This window comes from Tyto alba, unplaced genomic scaffold (assembly GCF_018691265.1).
Source record: "Tyto alba isolate M040663 unplaced genomic scaffold, T.alba_DEE_v4.0 Super-Scaffold_17, whole genome shotgun sequence".
Lineage (NCBI taxonomy): Eukaryota > Metazoa > Chordata > Aves > Strigiformes > Tytonidae > Tyto > Tyto alba.
This window is the reverse complement of record NW_024881279.1, coordinates 3,722,605-3,746,693: the sequence shown is the minus strand read 5'-3', so window position 1 is coordinate 3,746,693 and position 24,089 is coordinate 3,722,605. Positions and strand designations below refer to the sequence as shown.

The following is a 24,089-nucleotide window of genomic DNA, read 5'->3' as shown; positions in this document are numbered from 1 at the left end:
TTTATCTTTTTTTTTTTTTCCCCTGCAAAAGTAGCAAGTTTCTCAATGGGCCTAACTCCGTTTCCTTATATATTATTCCCTTATAACATGCACACAGGGCTACAAGCAGAGACTTAAGAATTACATTCCACTCCTAGGGAAAAAGGTATCCCAAATAAAATTTGAAATAGACCTTGTTTTAGAACAGAGGCCCCAGAACCATTATTACACTTCACTTCTAGACTGAAAGTACCACCATTCAGCAGAGTATTTCTGAAAAAAGGAAAAAAAAAAAGGCAATGTATTTCTACATCAAAATGAAAGAAAAAGTTTCTACTCACCAATAGCTCCCCACACCCAATACAGATAAACACCTTCCACCTAAGAACCCTGAATTATGTTGATATAAGACTTTGGTAGAAAGAAAAACATTTAAAGGAATCAGGGAAGGAAAACTTTATATTATTTTTCCTGCTGTTTCATCACACTGAGTCAGCATTTCTGGAACCCTGACTTTGCTAAAGAAAAAGCTTCCTTTGGAAAAGCTGATTTTGCAGAGTGAAATACCAAGGGCCCTGAACTGGAGAGACGGGAACATCAAATGTCATTGCTTCAAAGCAAGCAGCTTACAGAGAGTTTTGAATATCTGAAGCACAGTTCAGCCCTTATCATGGTTCAGAACAAAAGTACAGCTACGAAAAAGTATCATCAAGTAAAACATTACCATAACATTCCCAGACACTCATTACTTAGTTTTAAAATACCTTTCAGACTTACATGCTGAGAATAGAAAACCAAAGGCAAGCTGCCCTGAAAACACCGAGCTCCTAAAGTTCAACAGGATAGGAATCTCAGAACATCCAAAATTAATCTGAAGGCATACATCTATCAGAGCGCAGGATTTTCTACCAAACATTTTTCAGTAAGAGATCAAAGACCATAAAAGCAGCTTCCTAACCCAGGCTCTTGAAAAGTCACCCAAAATCAACAAGCAAAATGGGCAATTTCAGGCTTCCAGTTCAATCAACACTGTTAATTCTGACAAGTAGTCAGCTGCTTAACTAGCAATCTCTCTTCCAGAGGACAAGCATCCATCAAGTAACAGTATTTCAGTTAAAACTTTTTAGTCATAACTCCAAAAACATCAGTTTGCCTGATTCACAAAGAAACTCCTTGCTCTTTTAAGGGGAGCAGGCAAGAAAGTATCAACATCTGACATTTCCTTTTAAGAAAAAAAAAAAAAAAAATAAAAGGAATCATGGTAGGAAAGGTCAGAACACTGAAATGTTACGAAAAAAGGTAGATTCTTATTTAGTAAGAAATTTGGTACAGAAACCTAGGGGTGAGGAGAAAGGTGGAGGAAGATAAAATCCAAAGGTCAATTCTGCACTTATTGGTAATGACAACTTGGGAGTATGTCTGCATGCAACTTAGTCATGCTGTACATCCGAGTTCCCTACCTACGAATGACTGCTCTTACTGTATAGAATGCTCTAGTTTTTGTTCCCTTTCCTCCCTCTTGGACAAGGGCTCTGCAGGCTACTAACGGAGATTCAAAGTACTTTTTTACTGAAAGGTAATCCTGTTAACTCTAAAGCAAGCTCCAGGATAGGTGCGGCAGGAAGGCACGGGGCAGAGGCAAGGCTGCCTACCCAAACGCAAACTGGTCCCACAGACATGGCAAGGAAGAATGAGCTACAAGAAGGACGAGATAAGAGGCAGACAGACAGATAGCTAATAACAACACATACATACAAAGGCAGGAAGATGTGTTATTCTGAAAACCATTACTACCTGCTTCCCCCTCCCCATATAAAGGGCTAAGGAACTGCTGTTTCACATGACACGCAAACACGCTCTGTTGTAAGGATTTCCTCACTCATTTTCATCATGCTTTGCCCAATGTACCTTTGCAGCAAGTGAGGGTTACCATCAAGGTCTCATAACCACAGCTCCTGTTCCACATGTATCTCAAGCAGAGAAAGACTAACAGACAGAATAATACTCTACTGCGGTTTGTTTCCACCATATTAATCATCAGATGTTTTATACAAATGGGTAAAAATAGTTCTGTATATAAGGGCACATTTATGATTTTACATTATATCATTTCATATTTCTTTGTGAATTCAAGCAAACAAAGATCACCTCTGTCAGGAAATTAAGTCCTGCTTAATAAATAATAATGAGGACAAAATGAGATCTCTTATCAATATCATAACTTAAGTCACCCACTCATCTAGGTAATGGAGAGGAATACAGCTCTACAAACTGTCTCAAAATGTTTCGGTGCATCAGTAAAATATTAGTCATGACACTGCTTCCAACTAAATTATTCTGTGTTCTCATTCAACATTGATAACAATGTACCAGCACATTAAAAATGAAAAACATGAGAATGAGAAGATTATAATTGGATAATAAAGTATCACACAAAAGTAAAGCTCTCCTTTTTCAATAAAACCACTGGAGGAAAAAAAAGAAAAATCAAGCTCCAGCTGTTTTATTCCCATAACACCGCCATTACAAACTATGAAAGAATTCCTGTAGAGGACAACAGTAATACGTTTACCAGTAATTCCTCCTGCATCCTGGTTTTAGAGTACCCAAGCACTACCAAATAGAGCAATCCAGGAAAGTTACTGTAATTTACAGTAGGCTGTATCCCCTCAAGAAGTTGTGAGTTATCTCAATGCAGATTCCCACAACTAAATTCTACTACTGCCACAACTACTACAGTATCCTCTCACAGGCAGAGAAATGCTACCATGTCTATGTACGTGTGTATGTATTTATTAGCAAACATACATATATCCCTCACCAAACAGAAAAGTGCAATAAGTAGCTCTTTGCATCTTCACTTGTAGCAAAAAATAAACTAGATTTACCCTATTGCTACATTTGAATGCAAATCACCAAAGCAAAACTCTATAAACTGACATTCTGCCACTGCTTTAAGATCTACTTTTGTGTTTCTCAACAATACCTGTGCCATAAACCACAAAGAAGCTTGTGTATACATTGACTGTAACAACTCAGTTTGGATCCATATCTAGGTTAACAGGTTTCAAGTTTGAAATCAAATCAACATAAATATCAGAGGTGCAGATACCTGTGCACTTCCCTAGTAATTACAATTGATCATGGATGCATAATGTTACAAAGGAGATAATTTTAAGAAAATTAACAGCTTCAACATTAAGAGAAACAAGTGTCAGGAACTGAATCAACAACGAGATAATATTGTTACTCAGGAATTTCTAGCTCCAAATGCTGCAGCCTACCCACCAGGCACCTAGCTTCCCCAAGCGTAACAAACTTCATGACTAACACCCACCAAATTACAGACTGCCTTCTCCACCCCTGTACTAAATCAAACAGGTACTAATTGATTACACCTGAGACACGGGCTACTTCAGTTGGGTTGTAGTATATGAGATGATATGGTAACCTCTTCTACTCCAATCAGCTATTCCATCCTTCAAGAGACCAAAAGCTTGAGAGGCTATAATTAATTACCTTTGAATAGAAACCCAAAACAAGCCAATCTCATCTTTCCTATGAAACCATGATCAACACTAATTTGTAATGCAACACACCAGCGATTCCTCCACCACCTCTCTCTCCCAGCATTATTCAACCACAGCCTCTATGGAGGTATAATAAACCCACTTTTAAACAAATCAGTGTTTCACCCAAAAAGACAACTTCTGCTCTCAGAGAGCAAGACTACCATTATTCACTGAAAATAAAAAAAACCTACCCTAATACTAAACTTAATCTGAGTATCAAAGTTCAGTCTATAAACAGCAATGCAATACATTCATTTAGGACTCAGACTTTTGACTCATCAGCTCACATTCAAGGAGACGATTCGTACAGGGTGACTAAAGGCAAAGTCTGGACCCAGCAGCAGAATGCCACAATAAAAAATTACACCACCACATTCACTGGATTGTCACGTTTGTGACCACAGACACAGAGAACATACGTTCTAGATCACAGCCCACCCCCACCCCAGAGAAACAGAAGGATCTGGTATTGAAGTTCAGACATTTTATACAATAATACTGGAAAATAGGACATCTCTGCTGTGTGTTTTCTTGAAAAGCAGTGTATTAGCCTCTCGTTCAAGCAGTTAATCCACTGCGGTACTTCCTAGGTGCACTCTGTACAAGCATCAGAAGGAGTAGAAGACATGTTATCTACAACTTCTCACTTTATTACATAAGCATGCACAACAGAGATCTATGTAACAATTTCAGATAAAAATACATTAAAAGAAAAAATGTTTGACTAGAGCCTGGGGGGGCAAAAAAAAAAAAAAAAAAAAAAAAAATCAAAGCAACATTACTGTTGGTGATACTAAACGCTGAACTCCGAATGACCTTCGAATTCTATGTAGCCAGATTTGCTGGATTTGAGAGACCCAAACTAAAAGCAAAAGAAATTTTCAGCTTTTCTTAAAAATACAGTTGCGATCCACTCTGACTGGTTATGTAGCATCTGTTAACTATGATACTCCATAATCCCCTTCTTTTAGCTAATGTGTACAGGGAGGAAAACAAAAAACCAAGTTCCTCTCTTGAGTTGTGAGCTCCACCCAGAAGTACTACCCAATGGCACAGGAGTCAGGCTGACATGGCAGGCTAGCACAGACACACAAGCTAAGAGATCTTTCCTACCGACCACACCAGCTGGATTATGTCCCTTAATTTCTGTACTAGGACTGCCCATCAGTTAGGAAGAACCAGCACATTTTGAAGACTCCTCCAAGCATTTTGTAAGTCATGTATAATGGCATCTATGGAAGGTTTTGCTGAAGGAAGCCTTACCATCCAACACAAATGGAAGCAACAAATGTATCTGTCAGGAGGTCAGCAGTCTGACATAGGACTGCCAGTTTCCTTCCTACTTCGAATGGGAAACGGGAACAGAAACTCCTACTGCAACTGTTGGAAAGACCACTTCTACTTAGCCAAACCAACACAGCCTACTATAGGCTGGACAACATTACAGAGAACGCTGAGAATGTAGGGTAAAGTAAATGTCGTGGTTAGAGCCCAAAGGACAACTGAGAACCACATTACCCCTCACTCACCCCCTCCCTATCAGGGCTGGCAAGGAGAAAACAAAGCAAAAGGCTAGGCAAGCGAGATAAGGACAGGCAGGGGTGGTCCACCCACTGCGATCATGGGCAAAAGACAGACACACTAGGGGAAGAAAAACAACACAGATTTAATTTAAACACTAACAACGACAAAACTTAGCAGGCAGAGTAGGACAGTGAGAAGCATCATCACACCTTAAAAACACCTTCCCCCCACCACTCCCTCCTTCCAGGGCTCAGCTTTGCTCCCAATTTCTCTACCTCCTCCCCCGCAGCAGCACAGGGAATGGCAGGGTATAGTCAATCCCGCTGCTCCTTCCTCCTCAGGGGGAGGACTCCTCGCATTCTTCCCCTGTTCCTGCGGCTCCCCTCCCACAGGAGACAGTGCTCCGTGAACTTCCTCCAGTATGAGTCCACCCCACGGCATGCAGCCGTTCCTGTGCTGCGCTGGCGTGGGTCATCCCCACGTGTTGGAGTCCTCCCAGCTCTGAACTACAACAGCAGGGGCTGCTTCTTCCCACAGAGTCCTGGCTTCATTTAAATGCAGCCGCCTGCCCCAGTGTGGGCTCCTCCACAGGCTGCAGGTCAGTCTCTGTTCCACCAGTGACCTCCATGGGTGGCAGAGGGGCAGCCCTGCCCTCTCACCATGGGATACAAGGGGGCTCTGCTCTGGCACACCCTCCCCACCCTTCCTCCCGGTGACCTCGGTGTTTGCAGAGGTATCGTCCTCACAACTCCAACTCCTCCTTCCCAGGTTCCCCTTCTTAAATACATTATCACAGAGATGAGGCCACCGTCACTAATCGGCTCAGCCTTGGCCATAGGTGGGTCCAACTTGGAGCCAGGGGAGCTCTGAGAAGCTTCTCCCAGAGGCCACCGCTGTAGCCCCTGTTCCCTACTACCAAAACCCCACCACACACACAAACCCAGCATAGTAAATCAGATTTAAGCAGAACGTCCTCCCTAGGTAACCCACAATATCTAGTGTCCACTGCCAAGCACAACCTTTTGTGACAAGAGCATAAAAAACCCTCCCAGAATAAGCGTGCAACAGCAGAAGTGATCCCATCACCTTTTAATGCTAAATACACAATACTCTTTGCAAAGGCAGACCTCACTCTCCAGCTCTTTCAAATGCAAATCATCAAGGTGAAAAACATTACAACAGCTCTGGAATTATCTCTGTAGGAATTCATATTTGGCCAAAAGGCCAAACTGTATGTGCCTGCAACACAACACCCCAAAAATTCTTTCCCTCTAGACCAAAAGGACCAACATTTGAGGCTCACTATTAATCAGCCTTTGGAGGACAGAGTGCTTAAATGTAAATGCTTTAATCAGGCACAAAAAGATCACAAAGACAAAAATCCCTTAAGGCAGTTATTTTTGTTCTGTTCAGCAGGAATTTGCTAGACTATCTTAATGTGCTAAAAGATAACCAATAATTAGCAGAGCTAAGGAACCTAGAGAAACCAGATGCAGAATGCTAAATAATTTCTGCATGCTTCCCTGAAATAAGGGTATTTCCAAAATACTGTATTGAAATCATCAAAAGAGGAAGAAGGGTGTATCATTTTCATCAAACAAAGGAAAGCCCTCTATATTTTAAGCCTGAGGTCATTGGAACAAGAGGACCTCCTAGTTTTAGAAGTAGCTCAGCTGGCAGTACTAACACGAGCAAAACTATTTTATGGCAATGGGCAATGACAGGCCTCTTACAAGAAAGGACATCAGAGCTCTGGACATCCTTTATAGATCTGTTCTCCAATACACTTCTCAATGAAAACTAATTTTCTGCACATGGTTGGGGGAGTGGATAAAAACCCTGCAAACTGGAAGTTTATCCAGAATGCACAGTCCTCAGAAGTGTGCAGCTTCTTTGCCACTGGCAAGACCACCACAAGTCACTTTTTAATGCCAAGAGACTCATTTCCACCTGAAGATTGCCAACTCTTTACACTCGTGCAATGGGAATATAAGCACATTTGCATACAAGGGTTATTAGGCAATGGCACATCACGGGGCAAACACCAGCAGCATTCCATCACTGCTTGAAAGAGAAATATGGCAGGGATTCTTAGACAACCGCTTAAAGATATTTGGCTTTCTTCCTTCTGCTCCTCAGAAGCGGTGCCTGGCAACAAGTGGGAAATACCTGGGCACTTTTGCCCCGGTTTCCTTTCATGGCATATAGACATGCAAGTTTGTTAAGAATGAGGATAATTTTCTTACTACCTATTTGCGCTATAAACAGATACTCAGTTCTCCTTACACAAAGTGACACAAGAATCAGTTTTGTCAAAACAAACATTACAGAGGAGTTTTTCTGTTAAGTTTATACAAAATAAGTATATTATCTGAAGAGATTTTCTTTTAAAAATTATTAAGATTTTTTTGATTACTTTTTTATTCAGTATGTGTTTGGGGGCTTTAATATTGTCCCTCTGAGGAATTTAACACCTACACGTCTTGACTGCTTGCCCTCTACCCTTTGCAGTTCTGGAGAACAATAGCAGTAAAGAAATGTATTTTTCTTCCATTTGGCAACTTTTCTGAATGCCAAGTGTACTTGCAGTTCTCTCCCACCTCCTTCCACACCCGTTCTCGCCCTTCTTCACTATTCTAATACCTCCAAGGAGTTGCTATTGCAAGGTCAGTAAAAAGGCACTGGGCTTGCCTTTTAGCCCAAATTAACAGTTTTGTAAAACACACCCTTACTACCTAACAAGTCCCCAAAATTCACTGTTTAAATTCAGATGATACAACAGAAAACAGGTTTTTAGAAAAATGTTACATTACATATTCAAATTTTAATTCAATCGGTGAAAACTTTTAGTTCCATTATCACTCCACAGATGAAACTAAGTGCATGACGCCACTGCATGGGGAAGGGTATATACTAAAGGAAGTAAGTTCCAATAGAGAATTCCACGACTCCATCATAATTTCTGGTTTCACTCTCAGAGCTGTCACAGCTGCCCTCATAATGAAAAACCAGTTTTTCAGGAACAATAATTGGAAGCAAGGATAGGAAAAGTAATCTTAGAGCAACAACACTTCACACGCTCCCCGGAAGATCACTGGGAAACAGCCACCCTGATGGAGTCCTCTTTCAGCCTCCTACAAACTAAACTTTCCACAACCCTATCATCATAGTTTAGAGAACCAGGCCTTGAAATATTTGATCAATAATAACGTATGACCTAGTCTGCAAAATCACATCTGGTGAGCCCTAAATCCCACATTTACTGTGAAGATTATCACGAAGCAAGCTGCTGCGACCTCTGTTCTTCAGTTACAGTTACTTTGGCCAACAGTTTGAAAAAGATCCATAAATACTATCTGTGTAAGCCTCTAGCATGCTCTGACAACCACAAAGTGAAAACAGCCAGTTTCTCTTCTACAGTAACCTCAAAACAAAAGCCTTGTTGACAACTGTATCATCGGGCCAGAAAACCCTAGAACCACTGACTACGTCTTCTAAAGCCAGCTCCTTGGAGCAAAAAAATAAATAAAAAGAACAGGAAGGATGGGGATCCCTTTCAGGACATCCCAATAGCCCCCTGAAAGCTTGCTGCTACAGAGCAGGGGCAGCACACCGAGTCATCCGAAGGCAGATACACGGCAGTGTTGCCACAGCCCAAGTCAAAGCAGAAGCCACCAGGAAGTCCAGCCCAGTCCCCCAGTGACCATCAGACCCCCTGCCGAGGTGAGCCACGGTGTGGGAGCTCTTCCTGGGGCCTGCTGTCGAGATAGACCCAAAGCATGAGGTAGGGAGAGCTTTTTGCACGCTGTGCCTCTCAGGCAGTGGCACTGGCCCCGAAATCCTTCTCCAAATACAACCAGCCCTTGTCACGCACCAGGCTGCAACACCCAACCTCCCGGCTGCAACTGAGGGGAAGGAAAGAGGAGTGAAGGGTGAGAGACTTGGAGAAGACTCTGTGCTCCGAGAACAATTTCACAGGAAGACCAGGAACCTGATGTATTCCGATGTTTGATTAAATGCTCTTTCTTACACCCACACCAGATTCTCAAATTCCTTTAACCAACAAGCAGCACTGAATCAACAGGCAGAATGCTAACGAAATCAGAGCTAGAGTATTTCTCTGTATTGGGATTATAACAGAATGAGAAGCTTAAAAAAGAAAACCAAAAAAAGCAATAAAAAGAGATCAAACCACACCTGGTCACCAGGGTTTCAGAAAAAGCTGTTCCTATACATACCAGACTGTGGACACATTAAAGCATGACACAAAATACTCCAGAGCATTTCTTTTAGGCCGAGGACAGCTCTTCCAGAGGGAAGGCGAGTTAAGACATCGCCACCAGCCACCACTAACCAGGGGAAGGTCCTCCCCAACTCTGGGAGCAGAGGTCCCGCCAGCACCCTCTAATCCAGCGAGCTCTGCAGCAGAACTAGCAACACATACAGACCACGATCATCTTTCTTCCTCCCATACAAGATTCAGACATAGAGTGTCTTAGAATACAATTTCCTCTCAAATCTGTATTTCATATGTATCTTCTAGAAAAGATACCTAAAAATCATACACGCAAGGTGCGCAGTAGACACCCATACATAGGCACACGCAGACACAGCCGTCATAGAAAGTAAACAACACCGACACACAAGTTACAAAGGCAAATGCTCTGTTACCGCTTTTGTTGTGGCCCTGCTTCCTCTCATTGAATCCCAACAAGCAGCAGCAAGTAAGATTAGGCAATAACCTCTGTCTTTTTTGTGTAACTACACACAAGAGAGATACAGTATGTTCATAGCACTTAACGAGGACGTTCAGATTCAACAACTCCACAAAGTTTTAGACACGAGAAGTGCTCGAAGCCACACGACCAGGCAGCACGCAACTGTGCTCATCCGTTTCACTAATATTACTCCTCAAGCTCCCCGAGGCTCAGACTTGTAGCTCTGTCTCAGCTAGACCTAACTGCACGCTCTTTCTTCAGGTACGCTGGACTAGTGCTTTGAGACAGGAGTACTACACGTTTCAAAAGGCCAAGCCAATGCTTGAAGATAAATCCATTCACTTGTATCCCGTAACAGAACCACATTCCTACTCACCGCTTCATTTTAATGAATCAGAATTGGAAATTACATCCAGTAGAGAAACAAGGCTTTTCACCTTGTCACGTGTAACTTAGTGACTCACTAAGCATAAACCCTGAACTTTTTGCAAACAATGCCAATACACATGAGCCATTGTCCACAGAGTTATTAGCGCACTTTAATTTAATCTTCTCATTAATACATTCATGTTCAGTATGGCAGACTTTACATTACATGAAGGAATTTGCATTAGTCATGACCCACAAGCAGCAGCTGGGAATCAAAAACAAAGCATCAAACTCAGCTGGTTCTGCCTGGCTATTGAGTAGAGCAAAACAGGTAGGAGGAAAGAGCCAGGGCAGCTGATTTACAATAACCCATCCAATTCCATACACCAAACCAAAAGCATCACTTGTCACAGAGGCAACGTCTGTCCACGCCGGGGAAAACAGCAGCAACGTAGTTCCGATGACTCTTCACAGACCCGTATTTAAAAGAGATGCTTTAGGAACCAGTGTGACCATAATCAGTTTTAACACATCCCACCATCATTATTTTATACCTCAGAGACATAAGCACCAGATACTTATTTAACCAAGGAAAATGCCTTGATTGGACCTCAGCTGCCAGGGAGATCAGAAACCATGAAGTCACAGCTATTAGATGGGAGAACTGTAAGCCTGTTCTCAGGTTATTAGCACTACGTTAGGTGATAAACAACAAACATTCAGTCTAATTTACTTTTCCGAGTTTTTATTACAAGTGTACTTTCTTTAGCATTTCACCCAACCTGAAAGGCAAAAGAAAAAATGGCTTGGGGAAGGGTTTTTTTTTTTTTGTCGGTTTGGTTTTTATTTCATTTCTTCCCCCCAGCTTTGGTTCATAATGCTCTTGCAAAAATAATCAACCAGGAGAATCCACACACCTACTTCAGGGCATCTTAAGCATCACAACGATTCCCTGTTTTTATCTGAATTTTTTTACTCCTTTCACTCCTGCCCAAATTTTCCTTTCCAGGACAGCCCTCAACATCCTTAACCACAATACAGGTTAATACAGACACAGACTCTAAAACTGAAACACTCACCCACACAGCAACATTCATGCTATTTTCCCTACTTGTTAAATATTAAAATAATTTGAACAAGGAAACTTTGTCAGACAGAGTCTAAATTTAAGAAAAATCTATTTGTCAATGACACTTCAGCAAAGCCAGTATATGTACTCAGAGCTGTAACAGTGCCCTGAAACCTGATTTTTTTGGTTGGAAACATGAATCTATATTTGACTGAAGTCAACAGGCCTTAACTGTTAAGAAAGCTGGAAAAAATATTTATTCCTGTGAACCACTAGCAAAGTTTCCTTGCAGGTATTCCAGACAGACAACAGCTGCAGAACAGCTAAACCAGAAGCCCTCCCCTGTGAACGCAGCACCTTGTCCAAGGCTCAACGTAATGTTGTTTGTGTCTCTGAGACGTAAATAATCAAAAGATTAATATGAGCAACATATTTGGTCTTGCTGCTGAAAGCACAACAGAAAACAAGCTCAAAACACTGGTCAAAAACAAACAAAAAACCCTCCTAAGACAGACACTGAAGCTCTTATAGCTGAATATTTACATATATTAACATTTGGTTAAAAACTGGTAAGTGGTCCAATATTGTATTTTGGTTCATTTGAAACAACAGATGGATTTTATTTTTTAAGTGCAACTAATTTAGGGCTGATTTCAGCTTCAGAAAGTGTGTTGTACGTAAGGTTCCAACTAGTGATAATCTGAATTATTTGGGTACTGAAACATATGCCAGGTTGCTGAGTACTTCTGGCCAAGAAACAGGCAAATCGACTGTACGTCACCAGCACAGAGCCACGTCCACATGGCATGAAGATCAACTGTAAAATAGCCACATTTCACTGATTTCAAGTAAGACTTTGTGAATTCAAAGTCAGTCAAAATCAACAACTGATTAATAATTCAAAAGGAGGTTACTTTTAATTATCCAGAAGAGAGAGTTGACCCTACCCAGCCTTGGGGAGGGGGACACACTGGTGTCTCAGGGATGCTCAGTAAGACTGACCGACTACCAGCAAACATCCACCAACTGGTGTCTATTTGAGCTTTTTAAATAAAAGATTGAGACGCATCTATCAAAGAATATCATTCTTGATCAGCCCAGAAAACAAGGTGCAAACACAAAGTTTATGAAAATGAATTATCAAGAAGTATTTTAGTGAGGTAGTACAAGAGTTTGCATGCTTGGCCTTTTTTATTACAGGAAAACCACAGGTCTAATTGAGATGAAAATTCACGATACTACACTGTATTAAGAAATAGAAAATAAGAGACAACTACCCACCCAAAACACTCTTACAAGACAAACTAGAGGAAAACGTAAGCACTAAAAACTTCCTAACTCATCGAGCTGGCAGCTGAAGGGACGCAGCTCTCCCAAAGCTTGGAGGCTTGTCGGACAATTCTCCAGGATTGTCAACACTGTATTTATTATGAACTTAAATACATTAATTTAATGAGCAGCTTGGAAAAAAATGTGGTTTTGTTTTACCTTCAACTGAAAGCTATGTGGCAGGGAAGCACAGGAGGAAGAGAGAAGGTTATTACTTTTAATGAAACAGTAATAAAAGAAATTCAGGACCCACTTCATTAACAAAGAAACTATATTCTGTTTGTGAATAAGAGAATAAGACTCGGTCTTAAGAACTGTCAGTCACCAAAATGATATCCAACATGTCACTCCTCAGGTACCACTGTTCTGAACTTTACTTTTACTAGATCTATAGCTATAAAATGAAAAAAACTTCACAACACATTTTATTTAAATAGACTAATCTAATACATAAGAAAATGTTACAATTCCAGGTCTTTTCTAGTCTTTGAAAGATGCAGCTAGAATACAGTGTCAACGAGGCAGTGCACAGGACCAGAGCACATCTACTCTCAAGTCTTTCTCTAAAGCTGCAGTTACTCAACATTTTTGCTAGTAAAACAACTGATTTTTCTGCATTTGATTTTTCAATCGTACAGAACAAAACTAAAGCCATAACTGTCGCCTTCACAAGACTGCTTATAAAGTATTAATAATTATATTACTAGGCTTTATGTTCTTGTAACTGTAAATCATAATTGTTGTCATATGAGTACAGAAAGGCAATCTGCATAAGGTACACAACGACCCAGCCAGGAATTTATTAGTAGTAAATTGGATGCACGTCAGTACGTGTTCGCAATCTAGTTACCACCCGGTGATAACCAATACAGCGACTTTAAAGGTCTCTTCCAACTTCCAGGCACAGCCACCAGCAAAGGCCAAACCGAGTCTCTGCAGTGTAAGGGATAAAAGCTCCGTAGCACAGGTCAGTTCAGCTCTGATACACAGTTTGGGGAGGCCCTCTGGCAAAGATACCGCAGCACAGAGCTACAGAACAATCTCGAGTATTTTACACCAGGTAACTGCTGGTTGTCTTCACTTCGAGCTCCAGAACTGTTACATGACAAAGTCTTTGAAAGCAGCAGTTTTAAAAGAATTTATCACTAACGAAAAAATGGGAATGAAAAATGCGAGGGAGATGTTAGGTAGTAGAAAATTATGGCAGGAGTCAGGTTTCCATCACTCCTCTTTCCCTCTTTTGGAGGCCCACGTACTAATGGCATGGAATTTTTATTAAATACAAACCAGGATCCGCAACTTCATGTAATACAAATTTCTTTTCAGCTATAAGATAATTGCAAGCATCTAGATTTTTGTAGCAATTCTACAATTCTGATTATGTTAAATGGCTATCCAAAAACAACACCGTCGTTACATTAACACTGCTAAAAGCTCACTGCAAACTACAGAAACAATGGATTTTAACAAAGGCTAATCCTCTGTTTCACCTACTGAGTTTACAGAAAATTATTAAAAGGATGAAAAAACCCACTTCAAAATACCAGTTATTTCTGGAAACAAGAAGCAGATGTTCTCCTCTGTTTGGCTCAGCTGTGCTACAGTACAAGAGTGCCTTTGTTATGCTGTCAGCAATCATTTATTTTATTTATTACAGCCATTTTATAATGCCCATCAATGTACTATTTGTGCATGATTTAGATTCATGCAGATCTACTTCTCTATATAGAAGCCATCAAGAAGTATCACATACACACTCCAAATAGCAGACCCTGTTATGACACCATTGTGCAAATTGGGGTTTTTTTCTCTTTCCACCATATTAACAAAAAGGGAACGAGAAAAGAAGGACAAGTTAGTATTGCCAAATAAAGTTGAATTAACATTAATCAAGAATTACTGAAACAAGACAAAGGTAGGAAAATACAAGAGAGCTTAGAATACAAAAATAAACTCTTAAATCTTTGAAGTCCAATAAAGGCAAATCTTTCCGGCCCATGGAAAGGAAACACTACCTAGAACAAAGTAATGAAGAACTAAAGGGAGACTATGCTGGGAAAAGGATCCATTAAAGATGGAAGAGAGTATGCTCAAAGGCCGGGGGGAAAGGAAAGAGAAAGAAAAAGAAGCATAATCGTTTGCTTTTTTACCCTATCAGCCACTGAGTCCTTATCTGTGGTAGGCATTAAACCACTCCCCAAAAGACTAACATCCCTGCCTTTGTAAGGATCTGATAAGGAATTCTGGGCCTCAAAAAATTAAACCTCTAATGAGAGCATGCACGGTGGCATAAACATTCATCCTTCCCTCCTACGGCTTTGAACAAACGATTCTCTTCTACTAAAATATTCCTAAATTATTAATTTAATATCCCCACCTGTAACACAAGAAGCAGGCAGGATGATGGGCAAGACAAAGCTAAAACATTGCATGAAAGCATGCAAATCCCGTATTCCCAGCCTGAGAGAACTGGAGGATCTGCACGTATAAACACTCGCACATTTAACACCGCACAGACATCAGCATAACCCTGGAAGACAAATGCAGATATTAAAATATTAAACAAGTGTATAAAATCCTATAGTTTAAATATAAGTATGGTTTTGGATGGTTTGGTTTTTTTTTGTTTTTTTTTTTTTAAGTGATTAAGTGTTCAATTACTGCAAAGGTTTCCTCTATCTGACAAGACAGCTCACACAGAGGAGATGATTTGTCAGGATAATCTGTTATTGAAACTAACATCTGAGAGAACCCTCACAAATTCTGCATTTTCATGCTGAACCCAGGAGAAAAACAGATTTATATCCAGTGTCAGCACCCAGTCGTACTCAATCTATGTAACCAACGAGTCATAAGTTTTACTGGAGGGACTCGCGTCCTGGAGCGGCAATCTGCCACGTACATGGGGATCAGTCCACGAGCAAACATTTGCAAAGATTTTCCACAAGAAAGGCCAGCTTGCATCACATATCTGTACAATTTTATGATGCACCGGGACTGAGTGAAGAAAGAAAATAAAAGAAAGTAAAAAATTCAAAAGATTTCCCAGACTTCGGTAGTACCAAAGAAAGATTCTAAATGGAGTAACACAACAGCAATTACATAAAAATGTATACATCATTAAATGTTAGCTACAATCTCTACGAGTTCATCAAAATAATTCCCTCCTGCCAAATAAATTAAAGATTATAACACATGAAGTATCTGAGCAACACCAACCAAAAAAAAATCAAGTGTGTACATGTCTAATATGCATAACTTGTACACTAACAATTAGCAAACACTGGAATGTTACCACAACACTGAAAACTTGCCCTAACAAAGATTTTTCCAAACAAAAATATTTGTAACATCAAGTATAAAAATTTTTACTTGAGCAAGCCATTGAGATAATTCCCCCAAAATAAGTAATTTATAAAAATACTTTAGTATCTCCCTGTTTAGTTCCCTAGATCTTACAAATTAAAATATTTTATAAAGAAAAAGTCCTAAAAATCAAAATCATATGGATAATTGTACCACTCATAAGAAAAACTTTATGGGTGGATTATTTATCTGTATTTTTCCAGAGACTGCTGTACAGATGACTGGTATGAAGCACCAGACCATGCCACTAATCAGCGCAGCCCCAACCCTGTAATTTGTAATACCCAGGTAAACTGCTCATATAAACTGCAGGATCAGAAATAGAGGGGGGACAGAAAGGGACTGAAAGCCCTTGAAACTCCTCTGGTCAAGCAGCTTCGGCTCATCATAGAATACCAATCATGGTTTGGGGAATTTGGGGGGTTTTCCTGTATAAAAATGCAGTCAAAGTACACTAGCAGCCCCACGCAGCTGACTTCATGTGGGAGGAGCTGATGATACCTTTCTGGAGAGTAGGAGGGGAGAAACGAAGCCACGCTTTTTGTCTGTGCACAACTGGATACTTCAAGACAGGAGTCACCAGCTTGTACAGCCGAAACTGGGGTCTGACCCCGACGGCTGCGCTAAGCAGGTTTGGGCCTCCCTGGCCTAAATCTTGCAGCCTACAGAAGAAAGCTGACAAGTCAGGATGCTTAGCACAATTAAGAAAAAAAACAAGGAAAAAAAAAATTACATCGCAATTGTTTCCTCCGGTTCCCTTAGCACCCTATATCCATCTGTCATCACATCTCGCAGCATATGCTTGGGGAAATCTGGCAGAGCGCAGCCGCGCTGGGAAGGTTCAATTTATTTTTTTTTTTGTTTGTTTGTCTGAACAGGTAGTATAGATCCAGAAACAGGACCCCCCAGACACACCGTGCTATTGAAAAGGGGAGGTGCTCTTGAAATCAGGTTAGTTTCTAAATGTATATAAATAAAAGTACCCCAAGAAAACAGAAGTGATTTGACTGTAATTATCCACTCAGCAACAAGCATCAAGAACAGAGGCCCCAATCCTGCCAAGTTTTAAGTACATGTTTAACTTTAATCACGAGTAGTCTCACTGTGCAGTGTCTCTAAATGCCTGCCAAAAAAGGGTCAGATTAACAAGGGAATTAAGATTTGGGTTTTTTTTAATCATTTTAGAGGTGCTGTTAGTTAGATTAGCAAAGATTAGATTTTCTTTTCCACAATGGAGATACCTTGGCAAATTCAAACCTGTGCACAAACCTGATGCCAGTCTCAGTGGGAATCTGCACAGATCCACAGGAACCCGCGAGCACAGTCCAATGCAGTTGGACATCGTGGTATCTGACTGTTCAACATTACAAGTCTAAGCAAAATATTTATTTTAAGGCAGCTTTAGCCAAAATAAAGTGACAAGCCTGAAGAATTGCATGGCAATTGCTGGGGAGAAAACTGGGGAATAAAAAAAAAAAAATCCCTACCCAGCTGTGAGACATCAGAATTGCAAGAAGGAGCAGTGGGCAGATGTTTCAGGCCAGGCCAGATTACCTGGTCCCCAAAGTCAAAGCCATGACGAGCCAGCGCAGTATGCTAGCTCATGAATGACACTTTTGTGATGAACCCAGTTGCCCAACACTGCAAACCACAGTAGCAAAGGAATTTTGCTAACTGAAGACTACAGCTGAAGAGAAAGAAAAGAAAGGTCTGAAGCAAGAGAGGAGTGATAAAAATAGGAAAAGAGAAAGAACAGAGAGCCTGGCTCATCATTAATTTAGGGAGCAAAGACACAAGGGGGAATGTATCAGATATCCCAAGGCAAGTAAACATTGGGACTGAACACATGTCTTTCCCTCACTTACAAGTCTGCCTGGGAGGGGAATTGGGGTCTCTCTCTGTCCTGCAAGGGGGTACTCCGAAGCAGTCTCTGCAGCAGCACTCCCTGAAAAGCCTCTGGATAATTAACTTATAAGGAACACCAGGCAGGACATTCTGCTCTCCATGAAGTATCAAGGGAGAACAGATGTTTCCCAGGCTCAAAGGGACAAACTCAAGAGCATATCATTTCATACCACTCATCCTTAAGCCCATTTAAAAAGAAAAAAAAAAAAAAAAAAAAAATCACAGTAAGGGGAACAAATTAAAAAAGGCTAGAGTAAGTAAGCAAACAAACTCCAATCAGCCTTTCAGTGAAATGCAAATGCTATCAAACATATTTCATTATTAAATTAATGCTCCATGACACTACCATTCCCAAAAATACACGGCTGATTACAGAGTAGCTTGTGGGGAAGGGAAAGAGAAGGCAGTTAATTGGAAAATGCGTTTTATTGTAGCTAACCAGCCTCGCACATTTCTACACTCCCACTCACCAGAGAAACATCTCTTTATGAAGTCTGCAAAGCATAATTAGTTTGGTTTTGTTTAAATCTGCATCACTGTACAGGTAAGCAAAGTCTTTCAGCTCGCTAACTTTTCCCAGAAGTTTTGCATCATTGAAATATGCAGTATTTTACTTTTCAGTGATCTACCTCCTCCTCTTCTTCCTACAGCTTGCCCGAAGTAGTTCATAAAGTGCCTCACGTCTGTAGCCAGCGTGTTACAGGGTGTTAAAAACGCTGTGGGTCTCGAGAGGTGCAACTTTGGAAAGCAGAAATAAATAAATAACCAAACTCTACACAGAAGTTTGTGAGTGCCAGCCGGCTCATGTGCAAACACCACGAACCCCGGCACGGAGCAGAAAGCCTGTCGGAACAGTGATTTATGCAAAGGAAAAAGATTGAAAAAAAAATAAAATACATTTAAAAGACCCAGCGGGGAAGGAGCCGCAGTTCCCTTACCTCCGGAGTCCTTTCCGCTGGTTTCTTCCGCAAAGCCTGTTTAATCTTGGGGTCCACAGGAGAGGTCATTCTATTGCTGTGCTCCTCCCGGTCCGTAACTCCCCAGGAACGGCCGGTGGGGGAGCGAGGCCTCCGGGCGAGCGGGGACACGAAGCACCACCGGGGGCGATCAGCCGAGCCCCTCTCGCCGCTGCCCCGTGGCGGGGCGGGGACGCGCCCCGAAACTTTCCCCTCGCCGCGCCGGCAGAGGAACGGGGAGGGAACGGCGAAGGCCGAGGAGGGAGCGGGGCAGGCCGCGGGGCGGGCGCGGTGCCCGCGGCCGGGCTGGCTTCTCACCAGGCGGGCGGCTCCTCCGCCGCGCCGCGGGCGGCTCCGGCTGCCGGCTCAGCAGAGGCGCGGGGGGCGGGTGGCGCCGGGCCCCGCCGCCCCGTTCCCCCGGCGTCCGGCGCCGCTCGCCATCGCGCGGGCCCAGGCGGCGGCCGTGAGGGGGGGGAAGTTACCGGCCGGAGCGGGACTCCCTGCGCGCGCCCGCCCGGCCCCTCCGCCGAGCGGCTCCGCCCGCCGCGGGCCGCACAAAGCGAGGCGGGCGGGTGAGGAGTTCCGCGGCGCGGCGCCTGAAGAAGCCCGAGCTGCGCTTCGCCTCCCCCCGCGCCCGCAGCCCGGCCCGCTCCTCCCCTCAAAGCCGCCGGCCCGGCCCGCTTCACCCACCACGCATCCCCCCCCAAATAGAAAAACGCGAGAGCGGGCTCTTTAACCCAGAGAATCAGCAAGAAGGACGAGGGGGGCGGAGATGAAGGAGTGGGCGGGGTTTAGCTGAGCCCCGCCCGCAGCAGGGTGGGGGAGAGGGCGTGGTCAATGCTGCGCGGCGGGAAGGCTCGCGAGGGTTGGGCGGGGCTCCTGGCGCATGCGCGGTGGCGGGCGGTGGAGGCGGCGTGGCTGTGGGGATGGCGGCAGGGCTGGGGATCCGCGGCCTCGCAGCGGGCACCGCCGCCGCTCTGCGGGGCGGAGCGCGGCCCCGCAGCTGGCGGTGGGCGTAGGCTGCCGGGTGGAGCGGGCCCGCCGTCAGTGGCAGCCGCTGGAGCGCAGCCCGGCCGGGGCTCGGTGCCCCCGCGCCCGCCTCCCCCTCACAGGCTGCCGCCCTGAGGGCACCCGCCGAGTTTCCCCTCAAAAAAACGCCTTCTGCCGCGCGTTCGCACCCAATAGTCGCTTTCCGCGTTAATTACAATTCGGTAGCGAAGAGGACGTGGTTCTCCAACAGGAGTTCCTATGGGCAGGAATATTTTTGTCATGACAGTGAATGACAGGGTATCATTTCTTCACAGTTACTCCTGTGTTTTGTGTGCGTTCCCACCTTTTCCTCACAATTACAGTTCATAGAATATTTCCTATCTAGAGCTTCTGAAAGCCACCAACTCGAGGCCGGGAGCTGTGGGGTTTGGGTTCCCCAGCGTGACCCCATCCCTGCTTTGCCCACCGAGGTGGCGGGTGGGAAGCCCGACCTACCAAGTTTGCATCCCCACCTTAAATCAAAAGCAGTTGCAGGGCTCTGAGGCCTTGTGGGGTTTTTACGAAGTGGACCTGGGCCTGTGCCCACGTCCTCCCAGGACCTGGATTTCCAGTGACGTTGGCCCCTCAGGGACACCGGGAAGCAGCCGTGTATCAAACACACCTCGGAAGACTTCCTTCCTTACCCCAAGTCCAATTTTCTCAATTTATGAGATCAAAGCCGGGCAGGCAAACAGCTTGTGTTTGTCCTTTTTTCCTCTCTTTGCTTCCTAATAAACAAGAGTGGTTTTGTTTCTTCCCTTTCTCCAGCTATTCCTTCCCGTTCTCTTTACCACTTGCCCTTTATGGCACAATTGTCTTTGTTGTACTGAAGGACTTTATTGGCCATTCCAAGTTGGTTTATAATATTTCTAGTGTTTCCTTCAAAGAAAAATCTGAGGAAATTTGACATTTCCTTAACTGTACACTCTTTTGGTCCTGTGCCTAGTAACATTGCAGGCACAACAGTGGAACAGATAGGCCGGATCTTAAAGGCAACTATTCTTAACATCACAAAGTCATTACACTGCAAGCACTAGAAAAAAAATATAAGATGCTCTCAAAAATGACAACCAAGTAAAGATACAGTCCCGTAAAGTCTATCGAGACTAATTTATTTTTTTTTTTACTTCATTTTGATCTTCCGTGGTAACATTAACATTTCCAAATATCACGTCTATTATTGTTCCAAAGGTCAGAAGTTTGTACTAGTTATTTGGCAGAACATGTTATCCTTTTTCAACTCTAGTACATAAAATATTATTTGCAGTAGTGTGGGAATCTTCTGAGATTCCCTGCCAGGAACCCAAATCAAAAAGCTAAAGATAAAAAATTCTCCTGAGTAACTGAGGAGGAGCAAGTAGAAAATAACTGAAGCTCAAATCCTTCTTTATTAAGAGATTATATTGTTCTTATTTTTTCCTTCATGTTTTGAGGGGGTGGGTTGGTTGGTTGGTTGGTTGGGTTGGGTTGGTTTGGTTTGGTTTGGGTTTTTTTTACCAGAAATGTAGTAGCAAATCAAGCAATTTTTTCTTTACCAGCTCAGTTCATAGTTAAAGATCAAGTAAAAGATTAGTCGATTCTCTCCAAGTGCAGGTGGCTGGAAAAAAAATAATGGAAGACTAGAATAAAAAGCATAACTGAAATCAGTGCTATGGCAGCTCTCATGGATCTCGAATAATTTAAATATTAATCTCAGCCTTTAGAAGGTAACTTATTCTACCACCTATGCTAGCTGTTCAGCATTCCTGTGATCAAAATAACACCGAAGTGGGCACTCAACATGGGAATAGAATTAGTATCCTAAGAATTCCTTTTTCTTTTGCACGCAAATTATCTTACTTGTTGGACATCAGCCAACAGACACCCATCGAGTAGGAAGGGAGACAGAGGTACTTGATAGGAACCAAGGCTGCTATTCCAATTTAATTGTTTGGCTCAACTGACCCATGAAACAAGACTTTCCTTTCTCCAAAAATACCCAAATTTGGGTAGGTAATGGCTCTAATGGCTGCAATTATTCCAGGGGCTATTTTAGCTGTCAGGTTTATTTTCCCAAATATCTGGAGAACAATGGAAGCGAGTGTCATGAGCCTAACTGCTCACTGGTGTTAGAGCCTGTGTCTCCACATGGTAAGGCCTGCGTAGTTAAACACAATTAAGAAGCTTTCACAAGTGAGTAATTTCAGGGCTGGGATTAAAGGATGTGGCCAAGCAGGATGCCTATTGTCTGTGCAGGGGGGGAAATCTGCTTCCCTTTTGTCTGGATTGTATCACTCTGCCCAAATAAAGCATCGTTACTTAGCGTGTAGGTTTTTTCTTCATTGAAAAAGAAAAATATCTGCAGTCTTGCACAGAAGAATTGAAGGTGGCTTGCTATTTATAGAGATGAGTTGCAATCTCAGGAGATTAAATGTTTCTGCTTCAAACATCCGTGAATTTGAGAAGATCAGCTAAATTACAAAGTACATCTCCTCCTCCTGGTATGTTCCCTCCATTGTTCTGGTTCACTGACACTCCCAAAGATGTCTTTTAATCTCATGCCTTTCACCACCATGTGCACATCCCAGATTCTTCAGGGTGAAACTTAACTTCCTCACCTCTCCCAGTGGGAAAGACAGATAGTCAACATACACTGAATTATTTTTTTTTATTTGTATTATTACGTGTTCTATATATTTCTTGTTTCCCTGAGTTTTATTACAGCCTGGCAATTTCCTTCCTCTTGTTCTCTGATACGGCTGTTAGGCTATTGTTTTTGATTTCTTAGCTTTGGAAAAAAACTAGCCCTGAGAGATTCATTCACATCATTGGCAGCGACTACTGACTAAGTATGTGGTCAACACGCCACAAGGAAGATGTTCAAACTAATTCTGCGCCTGACTAGAAGAAAACAGAATGTTCTGGGATCCCCGCGATGTGAAGAAGCTCTTCAGACTCTTTTACCATATACGCTTGTTCTGCTGATTAACTTCCCGAGCAGAACATGTTTGAGACAGTTCGGTAAAAGTGTGTGAAATCAGGGAAGCAAAGGGATAGTTAGTAATTTTGTGCAAGTGCACCTTTTGCAGGAAAGTTACATCTTTTCACATGTCACAACACTGATCAGGTACCCGAATAAAAACATTGATCTGCTGTCTAAAACAGCATTTTGTAGCTCAAAATTTCAATTTCTCAAATTATGTTCCCAGAAAATGTGAAATACCAAATTATTTTTGCAAAATCAAAAGCGAGAATGTAATGGTCATTTTGTATTGTACCGCTAATTTTGCTCCTTCTAAGGCAAAGTTCCTCACTGTGCATATTCCTAAAGCTTCGGTGCAAAGGGTAACAGTAAAAGGTAGAAATGAAGCGTGAGAATAGTGTGATTTTCATCTTTCTGCTGTATCATAATACAATTTTTTAAACTAAAGCCCCACCTTTGTTCACTTTAACTCAAGACTAGCATGGCTTTCCTTCCACGCACAGATTTTTCCTGAAGGGTGAAACCAGAAAGCCACGTACAAGTACAATTACAGAGGTCATCATGACAGACAAACCCTTATTTTCAGCCTTAATCAACAAGACCGAAACAAATGGGAAGCCCAACAACTTTTCAATGCGGGGATATAACGCTTTCTCTACTTGGGATTTACCTTCAGTGGCAATTTTCCTTGCTTTTCATGTTCCCTGTCACACATCTTTGATGGTCTCTAATGTGCTGAGTGCTGGTGTGAATGTGCTGTGAATACAGTGAGCCTTAAGATTGAAAGGTTTGAAGATTATATTAACATGTGAAGAGAGGGGGCTGACAAGCCCCAGCTGCTCCCCCGAGTAGACCCAACCATCGCTCCGGCTGGAGAGATTAATGATTTCCTACCTCTTAGCTCCCAACTGAAGGGAACATCTCTCGGCTGAGGGCACTTTATGGGAAAGGCTTCATGGAAGGCAGGTGGAAATTCTGAAATAACAAATATTTCATGCTTGAGGGTGGACGGTGGGGTCAGGAACATCGCGTCAGGTACCTGCCGTCCAGCCACGCACCGGATCGCTGCCGGAGTCCTACTGCCCAAGTTAGGAGCGATCTGCTAAAGCAAACAGTGCATTAGGTTAGCTGCTCTTCATTTAGTAAGGTTTCTATGAAAACAAAGACGTGCATTGATACGGACCCACTGAAAGTTGCCAGTGAGGACAGTGAAAGCTGTTTATAGTGAGACGGCACTGGCTGTCCCGTGACGCTTACACAGATGCTCTCATCTACCTCGTTTCCCTTCCGCGTTGCAATGTGAAGAGACAC

At 42.7% G+C, this 24,089-nt stretch overlaps 1 protein-coding gene across 7 annotated transcripts in view; it reads right to left on the bottom strand.

Moving 5' to 3' along the window:
* The window catches only part of RAPGEF6 (Rap guanine nucleotide exchange factor 6), a 132,485-nt gene extending 112,976 nt beyond the window's left edge, over positions 1–19,509 (bottom strand). For 4 of the 7 annotated variants that reach the window (XM_042790064.1, XM_042790066.1, XM_042790065.1 and 1 more), the window contains exon 1: positions 18,770–19,503. In XM_042790064.1, the coding sequence (XP_042645998.1) occupies positions 18,770–18,838 (69 nt within the window). In that variant the 5' untranslated portion in view covers positions 18,839–19,503. Of the gene's footprint in view, positions 1–18,769 lie in introns of all 7 variants that reach the window. The other 3 variants (XM_042790068.1, XM_042790070.1, XM_033006025.2) reach the window with 2 other exon arrangements.
* Between the last annotated feature and the right edge of the window lie 4,580 nt (positions 19,510–24,089).